This window comes from Centruroides sculpturatus, unplaced genomic scaffold (assembly GCF_000671375.1).
Source record: "Centruroides sculpturatus isolate CEXI.00-Female unplaced genomic scaffold, Cexi_2.0 scaffold110, whole genome shotgun sequence".
NCBI lineage: Eukaryota > Metazoa > Arthropoda > Arachnida > Scorpiones > Buthidae > Centruroides > Centruroides sculpturatus.
Window position 1 is genome coordinate 413,452 of NW_019384339.1, and position 20,491 is coordinate 433,942.

General features: G+C 29.4%; 2 protein-coding genes across 4 annotated transcripts; one reads left to right on the forward strand and one right to left on the reverse strand.

Moving 5' to 3' along the window:
• The first annotated feature begins 91 nt into the window (after positions 1 to 91).
• LOC111633318 lies at positions 92 to 9,257 on the forward strand. Its single transcript, XM_023377869.1, has 3 exons — positions 92 to 600; positions 7,891 to 8,040; positions 8,854 to 9,257. Exons 1-3 carry the CDS (start codon positions 543 to 545, stop codon positions 9,069 to 9,071), a joined length of 426 nt encoding a protein of 141 aa, XP_023233637.1. The 5' UTR covers positions 92 to 542; the 3' UTR covers positions 9,072 to 9,257.
• A 65-nt stretch (positions 9,258 to 9,322) lies between these two features.
• Positions 9,323 to 13,469, reverse strand: LOC111633328 (cysteine-rich and transmembrane domain-containing protein 1-like). Of its 3 annotated transcripts, none has more exons than XM_023377879.1 (4): positions 13,412 to 13,469; positions 12,706 to 12,803; positions 10,731 to 10,873; positions 9,323 to 9,619 (listed from the first exon to the last, which is right to left on the reverse strand). In XM_023377879.1, exons 2-4 carry the CDS (start codon positions 12,742 to 12,744, stop codon positions 9,502 to 9,504), a joined length of 300 nt encoding a protein of 99 aa, XP_023233647.1. In that variant the 5' UTR covers positions 12,745 to 12,803; positions 13,412 to 13,469; the 3' UTR covers positions 9,323 to 9,501. The 3 variants fall into 3 exon arrangements, with proteins under 3 accessions (XP_023233647.1, XP_023233660.1, XP_023233656.1); XM_023377892.1 differs by lacking the exon at positions 13,412 to 13,469 and adding an exon at positions 13,021 to 13,045; XM_023377888.1 differs by lacking the exon at positions 13,412 to 13,469 and adding an exon at positions 13,025 to 13,043.
• Between the last annotated feature and the right edge of the window lie 7,022 nt (positions 13,470 to 20,491).

The window sequence follows — 20,491 nt, forward strand, 5'->3', positions numbered from 1 at the left end:
GTCGGAAAAAATCCACACGTTTTCGTGCTAAATTAAGGAAATTTAATGGCGGAATATCTAATATGAACGTTTAAAATATTGTACGCCGTTCGATTGTAGTTGTCCTTAATGTTCATTGATTTCCTTTTAACGTTTGTAGATTGTTGAAATCGCTACTAATGAGCGGCATTAGCGTAATTAGCGAACGGCACAATACCACTAATTGCCATGTTATTTGCAACTTTTTTAAAATAGTAAACGGCGAAAAAAAATGATTTGAATAGCTTCAAATACTCGTATTTTTTCTCCAATTTTTAAAACTGTTGATAAACGGATAAGACAGTCGCTTTCACTAGTGCAACTGGCTTGGCATAGCCTGAGCTAACATTACTATATAGGCAGTTTCTGATTGGTTGTACGATGTAGACGTAATATCCGACCCGAGCGGTGGAGTTCACAGGTGTAAATACTAGTCCTGCTCCCCAAGATGACGGTTAGTTGATTGTTGTTAACATAAAAAAGTACTCCGAGACGACCGTGTTGAGTTAGAAAAAGAAGCAAAGATGGAAACCACCGGTTGGATATTATTTCTCTGTATGGGATGCGTTGTGCTGACTTCAGGTAAGTGTTACGGCTTCGGTTCTACCCGTATAAAACATGGCTCCTACCAAAAAGCCACACCTGTTAGATTTCAAAATAGTTTTAAAAGTTGTCGCCAATCGCCGTAGGTCGATTCTAAATCGGCGATAATCGCTTTAAAAACTGAACGGGTAAGTAAAATAGAGGATTAGTAGATAAGGAAGAGTCTTAATGGGATAATATACGGTTTAAAACACTCTTTCTGAAGTGTTCTATAACTCGGGAGGTGGTTGCCAGTGACAATAGGTGTTGGTGGTGGTGCGAGTGACTCGCTTAACTTTGACTCTTCTCTGCAGGAGAGTATTTTTCTTTATTCTGCACACCCTGTACTTTTTGAATTGACTGGAGTCATACTACGCTGTATCGTCTCCACCTTTATCTAGTAACAGATCTATACAGGGTTAGAAAATTAACATTTTACGAACTAAATTTTAAAAAACGATTTTCTCCCCGTTTTAAATAATACATTTCGACAAAACGTACGAATAAAGAAAGTCTCAAAAGAAAATCTTATTGTGCTGCATCCATGCTATTATAGATTGAAAAATGTCAAGGAAGATTCTTTCCAGCTATTCCAGTGAATAGGTAGAATTTATTCTAAAATATCTTCAAAAACTATGTAAAAAAATAAATTTTTCGAAAATATATAGGCCTAGGCCTATATCAAATTAATAAAATATAATTGAAACTTATAATTAATTGATAATTTGCCATCTTTTATATGCCGTTAATTAATGGATAATTGACTAATAATTAATGGTAATTTTCCATCTTTTTCTATTTTAAATGGTGGTGTTTTTTTGTCACAAAAATGAATATTCATGTTTATAAACTAATAAAGTTTATTCGTTGTAAAGGTCACGTGTAAATCTGAGTTGTTAGTTGAGGATTAATGAGCGATTTATGAAACTAAGCTCGAACCAAAGCGAAAATAGTAAAATGAATATTTCTCTTTGATAATTCGGTAGAGTCAATATTTAAATTATTGAATATATCAAAGGATTAATCTAAAATCTTATAAATTCTAACTGCTTAAAATAAATTAATTCCCTCGATATTATTACTACGAAAACTATAGGCAGTGTATGCAGTGTATTTATATACATACATATATGTGTGTGTATCCAAGACTGTTTAAAATAGTTTCCTTTCAAAGGAAATCTGGGCTTTTTTGAAAAACAGTTTGCATGCAGCTACACAATGCAAGTTAAGTTTTTATGTAAGCATTATAATTCCTATTATACAAGATTTATGTTTTTAAAGCTATTATAAACCTTCTACTTTATGTGGTTTATATACATGTAAAGCTCAAAATAAGTTAATTTTTTCCTATATTTATTAATCTTATAAATTACATAAGATTTTAGTACGAATTAAGTATTTAAGCGATAATATATGTTGAAAGTTTAACTAATATTTATTTGTTTATAAAATCAGTTCAAAATTTAACAACTTTCAATAATTAATTTAAAAATTTAATGATTGTGCTTTGGGCAAATATAATAATATTTAAATTTATTCAAATTTGATTTTTGACCTAAAGCGTTTATCAGATTTTGATTTATATTGGTTGTATGTCATATAAAAACTTAGGAATTTAAAAATAATTGGGGACTAACCCCGAGGCCATATAAAATTCAATATTTACTGTTAGAAATAGTCAGGTACATAACTATACAACAGTCAACATAATCTAGGAGATACATTTAAATATACATAATAAATGACGTAAAAATTAATGTGTATCAGTAAGCATAGACATGCACATAAGCATGACGTTTATATCCATGTTATATATAAATATATATAATACAGTATTATAATTTTATTTATTTAGTTATATAAGTTATATATATAGNCTTAAATAATTCTTAAATTTCGTTTGTATTTGTATGTAAATTGCAAATTTTTTATAATTTATTTGCCGGTTCAAACAGGTGTGTTTTTAAAGAAAAGAACCACCTGGGTTTTCAATAAACCAATGAAAAATTACGTAACACGAATTATTGAAAACGTTATTCGTGATTTTAGTTGCGAAATATAATAAATTGATGATAATTTTTCATGTAATTTACAGCGTGTCATAAGAGAAGAGTTTTCATCACCTTTTTTTCCTCAAACATTCTACAAATTAATGAATTTTAACAGTCCCAAAAGAGGAACCGCTAAAGTACAGAGATGCCTCTATGTCCGAGGCACTGACAAAGTGACCCTGCTAACCTTAATCCGTGCCTCTAAAAACTAGATACGAAAGTGATATAAGTAGAATTTCGTCTTGATAAATAATTGAAATTTTGTTTTCAGTATTTTTATTTATTTATTCACATATTTTTCGAAAGAAGTGAGGACCTACTTTTATGACTTGTTCGGGCCTTATTTCGTTTCTATCTCTGAATTCTTCTCAAAATGTGTGTAGATTTTAATACTATATTTAGGCTTTATGTAGTAAAAATAATATAAATCTTTATAAAATACATACATATGCTTACATATATGCATGTATACGTAATTATTTATATATAAGCTTTATATTCAGTTCTATTGTAACAAAATAAACATATCAATATGAATTGCCGTACTGTAAACATGTTTTGTAGATTTAAAATTATACTAGAAATATTTTCAAGTTAAAAAAAAATGATAATTTTTTTAATATACAAAAACAAATTTCTCATGAAAAGGTTAAATATGAATTGACGACGAATTTATTTAAATTTAAAGCGTCGAGTTCAGCTGACACTGCATCCGTTTGCTACATAATTGGTTGCTGAGTTGGCTCATTCCAACTGGAACTATTTTATGTTATATTGACTTAAGTTCTGCCATCAAAACTTTTTTAAGATTAAAGCTTAATATTTTATTATCGATCGTTGTTTCGTCATTACTCGTCTTCCGATTCAATCGCTCGAAATTGTCCAGGAAAAGAACGGTAGAATTTCCATACGAATCACTATTACATAATCCATTAAGTAGTTTTTAAAGCACGAATCTACTCCAATTAATATTACCGAATTCGATTGCTACATTGTAATTTCGAAAAAAAGATAAGTCACGTTCAATGCTTACACTTAAATCTTAAAAAATTTCTTTACTTTTGCACTTAATTGAAAGAATTTTTTTTTTAAATAAAAAGTGTAAAATTTCCAAATGAGAAAAATATTAAAATTACTTTTTAAAGAAATTTCGCTTGATTGATTAAAATAAAATTCCAGCAGTTAAATCCGTTGATTAATCTTAAAATCGATACTTAAAAATTATTTGTTTCGTTTACAATTTTTCGCCATTTTTATTGAAATTAAAGACTATTAAAGGATCTATCTCGGCGAATGGATTGAAATATGAAATAAACCACGTGTTTATTTATTATTTGAATTAAATCAATGTATTTTTACAATTATTTCATAAATACAATTATGAATTTCATAACCAACTGAACATTTTCCATTTAATTGTAATGAAATGGATCGAAAATTTATCTATTTCGGTTCCGAAAATTTAATCGAGTGCATATTTTCACTTAATTATAATTAAATAGACACGTTTTTTGGACTGTTTAAAAATATATCAGTTTCAATCAATTCATAAAATTAACCACGTGCATATATCTCATTCGATTAGCACAGAAACCGGCACATTTTCTGATGAGAATTAGACATTATATTAATTTATGTTAATTTAAATTAATTTATAAATGTATTAACGAATATAGATCTGACTTAGCTCGACAGAAATGATTATAAATGCATTTGCAAAAATAGAAAATGAATTTAAAAACGTACGCTCTAATTCGTTTATAATTTAATTAATTAATCAAATGTTTAAAAATGGAAATTTGAATATCATTCTACTAATTATTATATCTATTAATATACAAATTCTTTAATTATAACTGTTTTAAGGTTAAAAATTATAAGAATAAGCGTTAAGATACTATTTATAACGTACAATATTTACTAAATTTTGAAATAAGCAATTTATTCTATTAAATATTAAGAATTATTTTGAATTTCTAGCCCTTTTTTCTTTTAATTTAACCGTAAAATATGCAATGTAGGAATTATTTAAAGTAAAATTTGTTTAATGCATAATATAATATCCTTAAGATATCATTTCTGATTTTTTTTTTTCCATATTTTTAGGCCAATATTTTTATTCTAAAATATTATCTTAAACAAGAAAACACCTTTCTTCTGGGCTTATATTTAGGCTCTTTATATCTGGGGCACGAATTAATGTTCTGGCTGACAATCCTCTACTTTGGCCTGTAGCTATACATCGATTTTATATATAAATACATAAGAATATTTATCTTAAATAATTCTTAAATTTCGTTTGTATTTGTATGTAAATTGCAAATTTTTTATAATTTATTTGCCGGTTCAAACAGGTGTGTTTTTAAAGAAAAGAACCACCTGGGTTTTCAATAAACCAATGAAAAATTACGTAACACGAATTATTGAAAACGTTATTCGTGATTNTATATACTATAATACACTATATTACCATATAGCAAAATTGGACTATAATGTAGACCTATAAATGCCCACTGTCGTCCGTCCGTCCGTCTTTCCTTAATATCAAGAATGGAGTTAAATAGATGAAATCCAAGACCAGATATGGAAACCTTAGGAGCAGAAGGTCCCGATTAACTATATACGAACTTCCGATGTAATCTAGAAGTTATGTTATTTCAATTCAAAAATTTTCCTTTTGAAAGGTGTTAGATAGATGACCAGCACGACTCATTGTTAAAGGAAAAGTATGATGTTCAGGGGCATGCCACTACTAATTGTAGGTTTAAAATAAATAAATTAAAAATATGATAAAAAATTGCAGCTTGGCATTATGACGATGTCATAATAAATAATTGCTCGTATAAATTTAAAAAAATTATGGTAATTTATTTATGTATAACTAAGACCTATGAGTGGTGAGGTGGAACCAAGCTAATCACAAATGTGGGGTTCGACTCTTATCGAAATCCACAATTTCAATAAAATAATTAAAAACAGATTTTTAAACCAGTTATAAAATGAATTTTAATGTTCCTCGCATTACGTTTTTTTACATAAACGACTAAATTTCGGAATTTCTTTGTGTCTGGAGCGTAAAACAAACGGCCGTGCTAATTATATGATATATTCTCAAGAATCAGTATGCATTTTATGGTTTCAGAATTTAGTCCTTTACTCTAAAAGTCTTTATCGGGAAGATTCAACAATAATCTGATAGATTTTTCACATTAAAATTCAAGTAATAATGAATCATTTATAATACCGAATATTTTATCATATTTTTGTTATCTCTTAAGTCATTTTAATACTAAAATAAAAATTTTAATATCAAGAACTTCAGTTTTAACGTAAAAATTAGATTTAAATTTTTCAGAAATCATTCTACAGTATATTTATATTTAAACTATACTTTGTCCTTAAATGTTTGCGCTTCTTTTTCGTATGTCTACAATTATTTTGCTGTACAAATTAGTTCGAGTGATGGTTAATGTTTGTTTAAAACGTTATTTGCGCTAGCTAACGTTAAAGCTTTGATTTGGAATGTCATTCTGTAACTAACTCGAATAATACCAACCACTTTGTTAAATGAAATTTTTATGTTAAAGTATTTTATAACTTAGAATTTCTGAATGCCATCATAAAAGCAGCGCCTAAATGGTTGCTTTCGTATAAAAATAAAAGGAATTTTATTAACGTTAATCCACAGAATTTTCAGATCTCTCGCAATTAAACTATCAAATATTTATTTTTTATCAAAGGGATTTCTTAAAATCTTGCATTCGTAAAGTAACGTAAAGATCAGATTTCGGTATAAAAGTATTTTAAACGCGATTTAGCTTGTTCTGAAATGATCAAATTCCTTATTGTATCGAATTAATCGGTAAAATATTATTCAAAAAATAGTTTGAAAAAGTCCTTCGAGCATTTTTCATTGCCCTGTCTTCACTTAAACTCTGAAATTTACTGTCTAAATGAAGCTGGGAGGATTTAAATGTTTCGAAAATCGTTTTCTAGGTTAAAGTGATTAATCGATTTCTACGAATTGTTTTCGTGTTCCTCTTGTTCTTCGATCTGGTCTCGATGACACTGACCAAATTTAATGTTAAAATAAATCATTTTAATTCAAGAAAATCTGTGCCATGTTACAATGTTGTTCACACAGCGATTCAAACCTAAAAGACTAAGTTATTAATGATATAAAATAAATTCAAAGACTGGAGAATGCGATAATGTAAACATCTAAGTTAAATGTTATTAAGAATAACAGTTAAATATGTTAATTAATATACCAATTAAGTTTATTTTTAGTTTAAGATTAAGAAAATCTCTCGTTTTGATGAATTTAACATCAAGTTTACAAAATTTTAGAAACAAATGACTATATTTATTGCAAATCCACTAACAACTCTTTAAAATATATTAATATAAGCTTAAAAAAGGTTTTTATATCAAATAGTTATTAAATACTAAGTTTATTATATTAATGATTTTCAGCTCTTCATTAAGCAGGGTGGTCAAAAAATCAGTTAACCACTTTATTGTGGGTTTCTAGGTACTGTACTTTGTGAAAATGAATCACAAAGGTCGTATAAATTATGCATTGAACAAGAAAGTTCTCATTTTGAACAATTGTAAGCAACGAAATATTTATGGTTAACTGATATCTGGGTCACTCTGTATAAGATGACGTTTTAATTGAAAATAGGATGATTGTCGAGTGATGTTTTTATATGTTAATTTATGAACTATACACAAATAATTGAAGATGTGGTAGAATCGATATTCTAATTTACGAATAACGGTTACGCGATTCATTCATGTTTATTGGAAACACGTGAACGTAACTGAAGTTCAATGAACTGAATGAAACGAAACTGACAACATAGCATCACTATAGTAACGACTAACCTATATCGTATATTATGTTAATTGCCAACTAAATTAAGTCTGATACTAAATTTAGTTTTCAATTATTGGTAAATAGTATCAGACTTAATTCTTGATAAAAAGTACAAGAATTCCTTTTACTTACAAAAAGAAAAAAATTATAAAAGTTTTTAAATAGAAACACGTGTCAAAAGCAATTCCTTTTAAAGTAAAAAAAATGGTCTTATAATTTACAAAAAATGATTGTAATGTAAAACAGTTTTTAGAGGTTTTAGAACTTGCACCAAACGTAATTTTACTCTGTCAAATTTAATAGATTTCATTGCTGTATATATATATTTTTTTAAATATTATTTTTTATTGGTTGCAGTGTCGTGTATAAAGTGTTATCGATGCGAATCGAAGACACATTTGCACTGTTCCGAAAGGTTCGATCACGAAAATGCTAATTTACAACCCGAAAGTTGTTCTGACGTATTCGAAGCTCAATATTGCATCAAAGCTACAGGAATGTTCGAGGGTGAGTAGAAAAAAATATTACAACGTAATTCTGTCTGTCGAGCGGGTTATATCCGATTTCCTGTCATATTTCACGCGATATATTGTTGTCATTTTGTAAAAATATCTATCTAAATTTTTATGATATAAATACAAAAACATATGTATTCGAAATGCAAATTTTCTATTTATCTAGCTATCTAAGCACATTTTTACACTTATTTAAATCTCGATGTAAATATAAATCAGTATTTGTATAGATTATACATTTCTTTATGTAGAAAATTATAATAAACTGGATATTATTTAGTTAATCTTTACAAAAAATGCTTTTGTTAACAATTTTTTATAATTTATAATATAAAAATCACACATTATAGTGTATATAAAGAATAATCTTTATATAAATAGCTATTTTGAATTATAACTGTAGTTTGGAATGTATACACTTCTAAGCCTTTATACAGTTTAGTTTTTACACATCTTATACCATTGAAAACGATTAAGACAACAGAGTAACAACATAAAAACTACAGACAATTAAAAGTAATTGGAATGTCTTTAGGGATTGTTAACAAAGTATTTCTTGAAAAGATTAACTACATATTTTCTACTTTATTTGGCCATTAACTATACTGTTAAACAATAACATTTCTAAGTAATTTTTAATTAAATTAATTTATCAAAATTTATACTCTTTTAAATAATTATAAAACGTATTTATATAACCTATAATTAATGTCTTGTTTGTGAGATATATTAACATTTATTCTATCTTCGAAAAAGTCGTGTAGTAAAATACGTTAAGACGTATATTGTCTTTTTTTTTGTGCAGGTGAGATAGGAACTAAGAGGTTCTGTTCGTCACGTGATCATGGTGACTATTGTGAATACGTGCAGAGGCCAGGTGACGAGAGGGAATATCGTTCTTGCATTTACACATGTTCTACTGACGGTTGCAACTCCGCCATCTCTTGGAGGCTTTCCTTACTATTAATGTTATCAGCTATCATACTTAACATGTGGCAGTGGGGCGAGTCGCCGTTTCACTGAAATCTCTCGAATGTTATAAGTCGTATTTGAAGTTATTCATGTTTTATGAATCGTGACGCGGATATCGACATATATAGTAGCATATTTATGTTCTTTATCAAACGGGAAATCATTTTATCCGAATGTATCATTCATTTTTAAGTGTCAAACTCGAGAATTAATCATGTGCTGTAATATTACTTGTGGCATCATTAAAATAGAATAAAAAATATATATATATTATTACATGAATTTTTAAATCAGATGTAACGTTTTTACTTGTATTTTTTTGTTAAATTTTAATTCACCACCACTTAGCTTCAAAAATTTTGACGCGTTTTTAATTAATGTACGAGTTTTATCATAAAATATTCTGTCGTGGAATATACCTGTCATCGAAAGAGATGATGATAAAAATAAAAAATGTACTTATGATAAAAATAAACTGTAGTTAGTCAAAACAGTCGTAGCAACAACAGCAGGGACTTAAGCAAAACAGCAAAGGATAGCAGCAAGCTAAGAGCCAACACTTCTCCATTAAGCCATTCCGGGAGTGTTCTCGCAAAATTCTAAATGTAAAAAAAAAAATTAAAATCTGTTAAGTTTAATTTTAAACAGACATTATAAATAAAAATTATAAATATTCTAAATAATATTTTACAAATAACTTTTGCAAATTTGCTGTAATACAATTTACATATTGTGTTTCAAACGTTTAACATATTACATAAAGTAATACGAATCAAACTTTTTACCTATAGGAACTTATCGAAATTTACTCAAGATGCACCACAGAATTCAAGAACTAATAGCTTTTATGCCAAAATAAGCAATACAATATATTTTACTGTGCATTTTTATTAAACATAGGAGTATCGTGTTTATTTTCGAAGTTATAGTGATTGAGTTGGCATAATTCACATATCCTATGAAAAGCAAAAAATTCCAAAATGATTTTCATCTGTTCAAGACGAATGCCATTGTCAACAGGTGGTATCAACCTCCTAAATACATTATTATTGCTTTTTAAGGTTTAGAATATCCATTAAGAACCATTTGGAATTTTATGTTAGAATGGTTAATAATTTACATTGGAAAGTTGCTGTGATAAAACAAAAAACGCTTATGAATTCTTTTACTGTTATAGAATATAACAAACGTTGTGACCGGTTCACTCTTATTAGCAATAACCTAATGCTAATCATTTCTGCAAGAGATAATCTGATTGAATCAATTTTATACCATTAAATTCTGAGAATGCGACGATAGAGCAAAGAATATGTTCTAGAAATTTTGAGTGCAGTTTTTAAAAGAATATTGCAATATTATTATTATCTTCATCAGAAAGGAAATGACGTATAAATGAAACTCGTAATGAATTTAGTTGTATAAACGAAATGTTGTACCATCAAGAGAAAAGTGAATGTTTTCGAACTAACATAAAAATACGTATGTGAAACGTCTAAACGTTGCTCCGCTGTTGTACCTGTCATATAAATTATTATTACGTACGTGTACGGTACATAAAGATAAAATTTTTTCCAGATAAATTATCATTGTATATATATAAGTTTGTTAATTCGTGAATTGCATTAATGCGTGGCAAGGGTCAAGTCGATTTTGTTTCAAGTAAGATTATTTTTAATTTATATATTTATTTAGTTTAATATAAGTACTTACACGGTCTGACCGTAAGGATACTGTAAAGGATAAGGAGGAGAAACGGTAGGAGGAGGCGGAGTAGGATAAAACAAGCCTGGAGATGCAGGTGTAGACGGGTAGTAAATAAACTGTTCCTTTTGTGGATAAGGTGGCGGTGTTCCCTGTACACAAAGAATTAAACGATTATCTTATATATAATAAAACTCTTAAAAAAACTACAAAATAATTTACAGAATAGTTTAATGTTTAACTTTGAAAATAATTTAAATATTGAAGCGTGATTAATGGGAATAATCATAATATCTTTTGCCATATTAACGACTCTAATAATAGAAAATAAGAGGCAAAATGGAAATATATTTTAATCAATAATAAAATTTTTATCGTCACATTTTCTTTTAATAAGATATGAGGCTTTAGATAAATTTTGTTAGATAATAAAGTTTTTGTTTAAGAAAGTTATTCAAATTAAACACCCAATATTGCAAATTTAATGTGAAAAAGTTCGTGAGGAAGATAATAACTTCATAAATATTCATGATTTTATCATGCTTAAGAGAACACGAAAAAAAGTACAATAACCTTATTAAAAACACGAAATGGCTAACAGAAAATGCTAGAAATTTATGTGCAAAATAAATTTTTTATTCAAAAATACTTAAAAGATACAATTACTGTTGTTCTGTGTTTTAAATGAATGATATATAACAGCTACTGGAAAATTTATAAACTAACCGAGACTTGTCAGCTTCAGTCAACTTATAAATTCGAAGTCAAATAACAGCACAAATTATAATTCAATCAACGTCAACTTAATATAATAAATAATATATAAATAATTTAAAAAATTAAAATTTTGAGTGGCACTTTATAGTTAGAAATTATTTTAAAAAATGCTAAAATATATTATTCTTGAGAAGGTGAATATTAATGAAATTTATATTAGTTTAATGACTGATCACTTACCAATAATTTTCAACTTTATTTCATCTAATAGTTAAATTTAATATTGATCAATGCAACATTTTAATTAAGAATACATACAGTATGTACAGTACTTACAGAGTTTAATTAATTATTACATTAAAATAATTCTTGCAAACATATTATATATTATTAATATTAAATATATATAATTTGCAACCGAGTTATATAATTTGTGATTTATTTTATTTTTATTTTAGCTCAGTAAAAATTTAATTTCGAACTTCATTAATGGAGCATGATGTTACAAGTCTCTTATTTTGTAAATTAATTTTTGTATGTTTCATTTCTACGCTTGGATTTTCTAACGTACTACAATATAAACCTTATTCTAAAAAATAATCTGAGCGTGTATATAAGATATAAATTCGTAGCTTTTATATATTAATTTATAACATTTACAAGAATAAAGTGGCTGTGATTATAGCAGATATTTTGAATATTTAAGACGTCAATTTGTTTTTTTACATTCGAGATAAGTTAATTCAAAAGATGGCTTAGATCGTGGCAACACCAGTCATTATTAAAGTGGAATTTAAAGGAATCAATCTTGAAAATCATAAGTTTTTGTTTAAATCACCTGCCGAACAGGTGTTCTCGTCTGAAGGATAAGTCTATATCTCAATTTACATCTATAAATAATGACGCTTTAAAATATTTTTATCGTTATATAAAGCCACTAAAAATATAAAAGACATCTAAAATATATATAATTATTTCTCATAAATACAGTAAGGTTAATTAAATCTAAGCATTGTAACTTTTTTTGTAAACAAGTCTAGATACTAAATTAAGAAAAACAATTTTATATAAACTTTAAAAAGTTTATTTACAGAAACAAATCAAATTTAAACATCTTATCATTATAACACAAACAAACAAAACCAACGAGAGATTGTTTATTTTTTAAAAATTTAGTCAGTAAATAACTAGACGTGGGTCTCAATTTATATCAATAGATGACGTTTTAATAAATTTTAACATTTAAAATGAATTAAAGACATCATACCTGAAGATTATGATGATATTGAGGACTTTGTGGTTGCATACTTATTCTAATTTTATAAAATGATTAAAAATATAAAATTTATACAAAGTAAAATGAATCTGAAATGAAAAAAAAAATAAATTATTTCATATTTTATAATGAATTAAATGTCTAGTTATTAAAATATTTAATTTATTAATGTGTCAAAGCGACGTTAGATTAATTCGATACATTTTTAAATTAACTAATGTAGAATTAAAACTTTTTAATTGATTAGAAATTCATTGATTGTAACTTTAATAATGAACACTTATTGGATTTTCCAATTATATTTACCAACCAAATTAAGACTGTTATTGATTTAATCATTTGTAGAGAAGAGTTTATGTAATCGTTTAAGTGCTATTGAAACTTTTCTAACAAAGCATGTTTGTTCTATTTATTTTGTCCTAATTTCGTACTGTTTGCTTATGAATAGGCCCTACACATTTACCTGTATCAGCACATTAATGTCTTATTAATGTAAAAATATTGTTAAGAGTGCGAATTTTTAGAGTACAAGTGTCGTGTTTAATTATTATATTACAAATTAAATAGGTGATTTAGAACAAATATTAATGTTTAAAAAATTAATTGATTATAATAGAATACATAATTCTAACTACAGAATAAATGTTAATTAAATATTTATATATTATTTAAAATATAAAAAATTAAATATAATTACTAATTTTAGGGAAAAATAATAATAATTTCTTCTAATTTTTATAATTTTTGAATATTTCTAAAATACATTTTCGGCTTCCAAAATATAATTTTAATTAAATCGCCGATATGAAAAAAATTCGAATTATGAAAATAATCAAATTCGAGTTAATTAATTTTGTTCTAATTATATTATTTAATAAAATTAAAAATTATTAAATAATATATATTGAAAAATTATATAATCATTTAATAATTTATGTTTAAAGATGAGATAAATTAATATAGTGGGTTAAACTAGAAGCCATAGTTGAAGGTAATGGAATGCAAAGTTAACACGATAGTTATAGTGTAGATTGCAAATTGAATAACAGATATAATGATGATGCAGTCATTATATTATTTTCCCGGCTCTGTTATATATAACACAGCGATCGGTTAAAATATGACTCCCGAAGATTTTTACATTTTTGGACTCGAGATACCGTGAAACGTCGAGAAATGCAAAAAATTTCAGGGTTTTTTTCTGTAGGTATGATGTTAGTGTGTGTGGGGAGGGTATGATTTTATTCATACTCTTTGAAGCTTAATAACTCCTGTTTTTGTCGAAAATTTCTGAAATTTTGCAGGGAGGTTTGTTTATTAGGGGGATTGATGGTATTAAATTTTGGCGGTTAAAGGTCGAGGTGATGGGGAGATAAAGAAAATCGTATCATATCTCGAGAGGGATCGGACTTAACGATTTTATTCACCTCGTTATTCGCCGCCACCAAATGTTGCCGGAAAAGTTAAGCAACTCGCTGGATTTTTGAAGTTGGTGTTGGCAACGCAAGTAGTTTATGTTTCGTGTAGTGGAGACTATAAACTTAGGCATTAATTTTAATTTTTAATACTAAATTAACCTTTTCTATTCGATATCCTATTCCGCGAGTATTGCGGATTGTCTGCTAGTATAGGCCTATAATATTACATATTTTCATTTTAAATTGTACACAATATCATTTTACATTAATGAAAATATTAATGTTAAAGAAAGAATTAACAAGGAAATTAATTCATATTTTTATTTAAGAAGTAATACGTAAGCAGACAATTTAAAAATTTGTTGAAGATTATATAAATAATTATATGTACAGTAGAGCGTCGATTTTCCGAAAGTCAATCATCTAAAACGTCAATCATCCGAAAGAATTCCAGTCGTCAAATTTAAATTTTCGCCAGTGCTGTGGCGCTTCAATCTTTGGCTATGTCTTGGGCTACTCAAATATTTTACGTTTTTGATATAAATTAACATCTGAAGTATAATTTTTTATTATTTTTATATTTTTTAATATGTTTATTTTGTTCGTACAAAATAAAAAAATAATTTTTAACGATACAATAGTCTTCGTTAGGCTTAACATCGACGAAAATTCAACGCGAAGCGACACGCAACGGAGAAAAATTTCAACATCGGATACGTTAAACTATTTTTTCTTACATAAATCGGTTATCCGAAATATCAGTTATACGAACAACCTCAGTCCCCAATTGATTCGGAAAATCGACGCTCTACTGTATTTATAAATACGGTTTAAATATTAAAATTTTACAATGAAATAAATTACTTTATCCTAAGTTTATTCAGCGGGCAGAGATAACATATCTCCTTTGCCCCAAGTCAGTGATGTTACGTGTAGAGACAGTGTGAAGAGTGTTATAAAAATGTCTTGATCTCGTCGTAATCTTGTGAAGTAGTGTCTTAGTCTGGTCTCTCTACTTCAGGATCGCCAAACATTTTTAACCGTCGACCCCCAACCACTTTCCAAAGCTTCACATTGACCCCCACCGTAAAGTTTTATTACAAGTGTATGTGTATGAGCAAAAAAAAAAAAAAAGGTTGTGACCCCTTAGCTGCATCGACCCCCTAATCGACCCCCTAGTCGCATCGACCCCTGGGGGTCGATATCGACCACTTCGGCGACCCCTGCTCTACTTATTAGTAGTGTGTTGTATTGATCCGCATTCCTTTTTTAAACTATTCGGCATTTTATATCATAACAGCAACAGTATCAATATATTGAGTTCTTTGGTGCGTAAATGTTTTCATAAAATGAAAGTCGTATCGAATGTTTTTAAATTAAGACAAAATGAAAAATAAAAACATTTCTTAAGAATATTTACAAATGTCTTTATTTTCTCCATTATTCCAGTTTTATAAATAATTAGTGCTGTTGGAATGGATTTTTCGGTGATCTGGCCATATAGATAGCAGTCTATCACGGCAGTATACGGCATTTTGACTAGCAATGCTTTTTGTCAACAAGAACTACCACTAGTCGAGTGGTTAATGACAGCCTACCGTTCTGAAGACCTAGGATCGAATTCGGACCGATCGAAAATCCCTAGGAATTTTTCGGAGACGATCTGTCCAGATAAGTCGGGCTCATTCACCCGGTCGCACCATTGTGAGCCTGGCCGAACTCATAATGAGCTTGATGAAAAAAAAGGTCCTCTTAATGATCAGAGAGCGGAAAGAGCTGTAAAAAAAAAGTGACCCAGTAGTTAAAATTATTGAATACTAATAGTTGGCCGCAGGTTCACGCCTGACCAATGGGCTGACCACATGAAGTTTTTCGAATTTTCTTCGCCGAAATAGGAACCATTGAAAGTCCTCCTTTTGGCGGATCGTCCATGTATCGTATGCCCTCTTTCATCATACCATTTTGTCAACTGTTTATTTTTTCGCAATGGTATTTCTTTTTTATACAGTATTTTTTGCTTTGTAAATTATATTGTATTTTAATTATATTTTATATAAGGATTTTACGAAGATTTTTAAATTATTGCAGTTAAAAAGGCAGTATCGTGAGATATCAGGATCTTGCGCCTTGATCTTGAATTACAAGTCTTGGTCTTTGTCTTTATCTTCCAAGTTGGGGTTTTGTTTAACGTCACTGCCACAAATACATGAAGAAAATTTGTGATAAATCCTTAAAATTTATTTTAATGTGGTCAAGGTAACAGCCTACCGCTCTGGGGAACCTGGGATCGAATTCGGACGGGTCAAGGAATCCCCCAATGGCGTGCCGTCATTGGAAGCGGTGGATGCGCCGCTTCTCTTGTATTTTCTAAAAAATAAATACATATTAATTTTAATTATATGAAAATAATCGCACAATATTTTATTATAACCGCATTATGTATCTTATTACAAATTTCTATACTACTCGTGAAAAATAAAGATAAGATTGCTATTGTATATTCGAATATTAGTGGCGGAGTGGAAGTGCTGTATCGCCAGCATCCAAAAAGCCAGATTCGCGCATACGCTTTACAGAGCACCAACCTCACCCGGTTTAGCTGGTGGAAGCCTACGACCTCGGGTGGATGCTACACGTATAACGCATCCAATTGTATCCGGGACCGGTTCTGGGCTGTTAGTAGGGCCGGATTAACCCACTTTGGGGCCCTAGATATTTTCTTCTTACCGGGCCCCTCCCTCTCCCGTAAGAAATAGAGCACACAAAAAATATAAAACAATAAATAAAACAAAACTAAATAATGTGATAAACTAAAACAAATCTTAAATTTTTATTAATAAAAAATATTTAATACACAACAGAAAATTTTCCAGTTCAACGAGAGTGACCGAAAAGTGAATTTGTGAATTTGTAAATTTTGGAAATTTCCGTGGACAATACCTAGTCCTAAAACGAATTAGTTAGAAAACAAACGACGGACAATCTATTAAGTTTGACATATTTAGATTTTTACAGCTATGGCGAGAAACGTTTAAAATTTACAACCCTGTCTCCTCCTTTGAGATATACTAGTGATGCGACAAAAGAGGCATTTGACATTGACCGGTATCGGCACCCTCGGGATTTGGCACGCATGCACGCACCGCACACCTACCAAGATCGTCTCTGATTCCATCCACGAGACACTGGTAGGGAGCACTTTTAACTAAGTGGATTGTTTTAATATTTAAAAAGTAAAGAATATCTTATGCTATTTTTATGTACATTTCTTCACAAAACTATATTCATACAATCGAATATTTTGTACCAGGTATGTATAATTGTATATCGATCACACATTTTATTTTAACAAGTAAGTTTTTATAATTTTATTTTTAATTTTAGCCCTTATATTATAGCTAGCAATTTAGAATGTAATTGTGATATCGAAAATTTATTTCAAAAAGTTTTGGCTCGAGACCATATAATGAAAAAGAAAAAATTTGTTCGACATTTTCATGATAAAATTTATGAAGATATAAAATGGCTTTGTGGATGCATAAAAATGCAAAATTTGTTTTGTTGGCCTTGCCTACTATTTTCAAATAAAATTAGTGTGTAGAATGAGATTGGCTTTGACGATTTAAATAATTTGAGTAAAGCTGGCAAAAGACACGAAAATCCTAAATCTCGCATCGATTCTTTCGTAAAATTGAAGCAATTTGGAAATCAAAATAGAATAGAATTTAACATTAGTACACAATATAAAATAAATATTGAAAATTATAACAAGATAGTTACGGCTAATAGATATAATATATTTAAATTAGTAGGTGTTATCGAAGCAAGAATTGGCATTTAGAGGGCATAGGGAATCTATTAAATCTAATATAACAGAGGTAATTATATTGAACTTGCTTATTTATTAAGTGCGTTAGATAATCTATTAATTCAAAATACATTTAGAGAAGTCTACGGTTTTTACTGGCTTATCGAACAACGAATACGAATGGACCCTAGACCATCACTGACTGATTGCTCCTGGAAGTCGGCTTCTTACAGAAATACAGCTTCCCTATCATCAAATGTCACGGCACGATACTGGAATCCCCAGGAATTTTTCCGGGGGTAGTCCGTTCGGATATGTCGGGCTCTGTCCCTCACCACCCGGTCGCCCCATTGTGGTCCTGGCCGAACCCATGATGGGCCTGCTATAAGAGGCCCTCTTAGTGCCCACAGGGCGGAAAGAGTATTAAAAAAAAAACTTTCACCAACAATAAAATTTGATAAACAGAAAATTACACTTTAATGTCATATTTTTTAAAATTTAAAACAGCGTTTCTTAACCTTTTTATTAATCGGCACCCTCTTAAATCTCAAAATATGGTCTCGCACTCTTGAAAATTGTGTTCTTTTTTTTTGTTATGAAATCCAAATGAGTCCAAAGGTACAGATGGTAGTAGTGAGGATCCCGGACAGCAGTGTAGTGTTTCCAGTTTATCGTGGGATCTGAGAGTACACAGTACAGTACAGTCAAATTTATATAGCATAAGACAGCTTTAAATTTTATATTACACATCTAACGGTTAAATCCTATCGTCATCACTCGGACCCCAGATTAAGAAACACTGATTTAAAAGTTTGTCCACCACTAGTGACTAAATGGATAAAACCAATAAACTGTAGTAGTCGGTCCCTCGTTCACTCCTAGTGTTACCACCCATCCAATTTTTCCCGGGAATATCGTGCGCAACCTGTCGACCTTTTTATGTTTTTTTTTTCTTTTTTTGCTTGTACGATTCATATTCGTACACGTCTCCAATATCCAATAGAGCTAAGTCATCTGTAGTTGATTTTTCATAATTTAGTTACTCCCACCCAAGTCTCCCTAGTCCCTAACTATAACTGATTTAAAACCCACATGCACTACACGTTATTCTTCGCAATGCAAAATGACATTGCGCATGCGTCAGGAACTTCTGTTCGAACAAACCTCACCTGCCGTCCGGGTCAGCGATTTTGAAAAGGTGGCAACACTATTCACTCCTGATTAATAAACAGTAGAGTTTTCTGCAATTTTCCTTCACATGTCTAACATTTCGGACGAATATAATTAATCTTTTTAAGACAATTCGATTCGTTCGAACTCCGAATCGTTCAAAGTCCGAATCAATTTTTTCCATTAGAAATAATGGAAAGCAAATTAATCCATTCCCTGACCCTGAACAATACCCATTTCGATAAACTTAAAACAGAAAATTTGCATAATTTAAGGTAAAAATAACAAAATTAAATCCCTTAATAATAAATTTAAACACGAAAACAATAAATAAAATATGTAAATACTGTAGAATAAAACGAAAATTGCGTTAACTGGTTTGCACACCATCGACTTTGGCATTTTAAACGTGGCCGCAAGATCTGCCATTCCACTCTTATCGATCTCATGCTTCTCAATAACTTCCTTTTTTCACCTTAATCGTCGATATTACAACCTTCCTCTTAGCTTTCGTTGACTACACCCACTTCTCGGATGCCATGGTTAATAAATAAAGGTTATATTGGGTCAAACAAAGTTTTTGAGTATTTTTAACAGACGTTAACATACATATAGATTTAATTATAACTGTTTTGAAATTTAACAGATTATTGCTAAGGTGAGATCGTATTTTTTGTGTTTAGAAGAAGTTGAAATGTCTTCCGATAAAAAGCACATCGGACATAAGCTTTTGAAAATGACATAATGCCGAACAAACAGTAAAAAAAAAAAAAACTGTAATTTGTATGGGGAAGATGTTCCTAAATTTCGAACTTGTCAAATATGGTTTAAAACGTTCCGGAATTTTTGAACTAAAGGATACAAAACGTACGGAGCTCCCAAAAGCTGTCTACGAAGAAAAATTGCTGGAAAAACTTATTAAAAATCGACAAATAACACACAATACACTATATAACTAAACACACCAAAAATAAAGCGAAAAAAGCGATGAAAACATACGAGCATAACACGAGAGCGAGAAATTACCCAGTCACACAACAAATTGCATTTACGCTTCAAGCCTGTTTTTGACTGTCCACGCAGTTCGAACTCCGAGACGAATGTTTGTCGAATTTAACGTTCGAAGTCTGAAGTGTTTGAAGTTAGAGTCGTTCGAAGTACTACTGTATATATTTTCAGTTTCGTGTTTTGTTCGCTCTACAGATGGTAAGAGGGTCTTTTTAATTACTATTAAAAAGACCCTCTTACCATCTAAAGATTGTGAATTATTTTTGTTTAAAACTCTTTCCGTCCTATGGGCACTAAGAGGACATTGGATAATGACAGTGGCCTGTCGTGACATTTGATGATAGGGAAGCTGTGTTTCTGTAAGAAGCCGACT

What these genes read in the sequence shown, in the direction of transcription:
- LOC111633318 (XM_023377869.1), top strand. Translation starts at nt 543, where the DNA reads ATGGAAACCACCGGTTGGATATTATTTCTCTGTATGGGATGCGTTGTG. An exon ending in ATGCGTTGTGCTGACTTCAG is followed by an intron (nt 601 to 7,890) that starts GTAAGTGTTACG and finishes TATTGGTTGCAG; the next exon opens with TGTCGTGTATAAAGTGTTAT. An exon ending in AGCTACAGGAATGTTCGAGG is followed by an intron (nt 8,041 to 8,853) that starts GTGAGTAGAAAA and finishes TTTTTTGTGCAG; the next exon opens with GTGAGATAGGAACTAAGAGG.
- LOC111633328 (XM_023377879.1), bottom strand. Translation starts at nt 12,744, where the DNA reads ATGCAACCACAAAGTCCTCAATATCATCATAATCTTCAG. An exon ending in AATATCATCATAATCTTCAG is followed by an intron (nt 10,874 to 12,705) that starts GTATGATGTCTT and finishes CTTTGTGTACAG; the next exon opens with GGAACACCGCCACCTTATCC. An exon ending in TATCCTTACGGTCAGACCGT is followed by an intron (nt 9,620 to 10,730) that starts GTAAGTACTTAT and finishes TTTTACATTTAG; the next exon opens with AATTTTGCGAGAACACTCCC.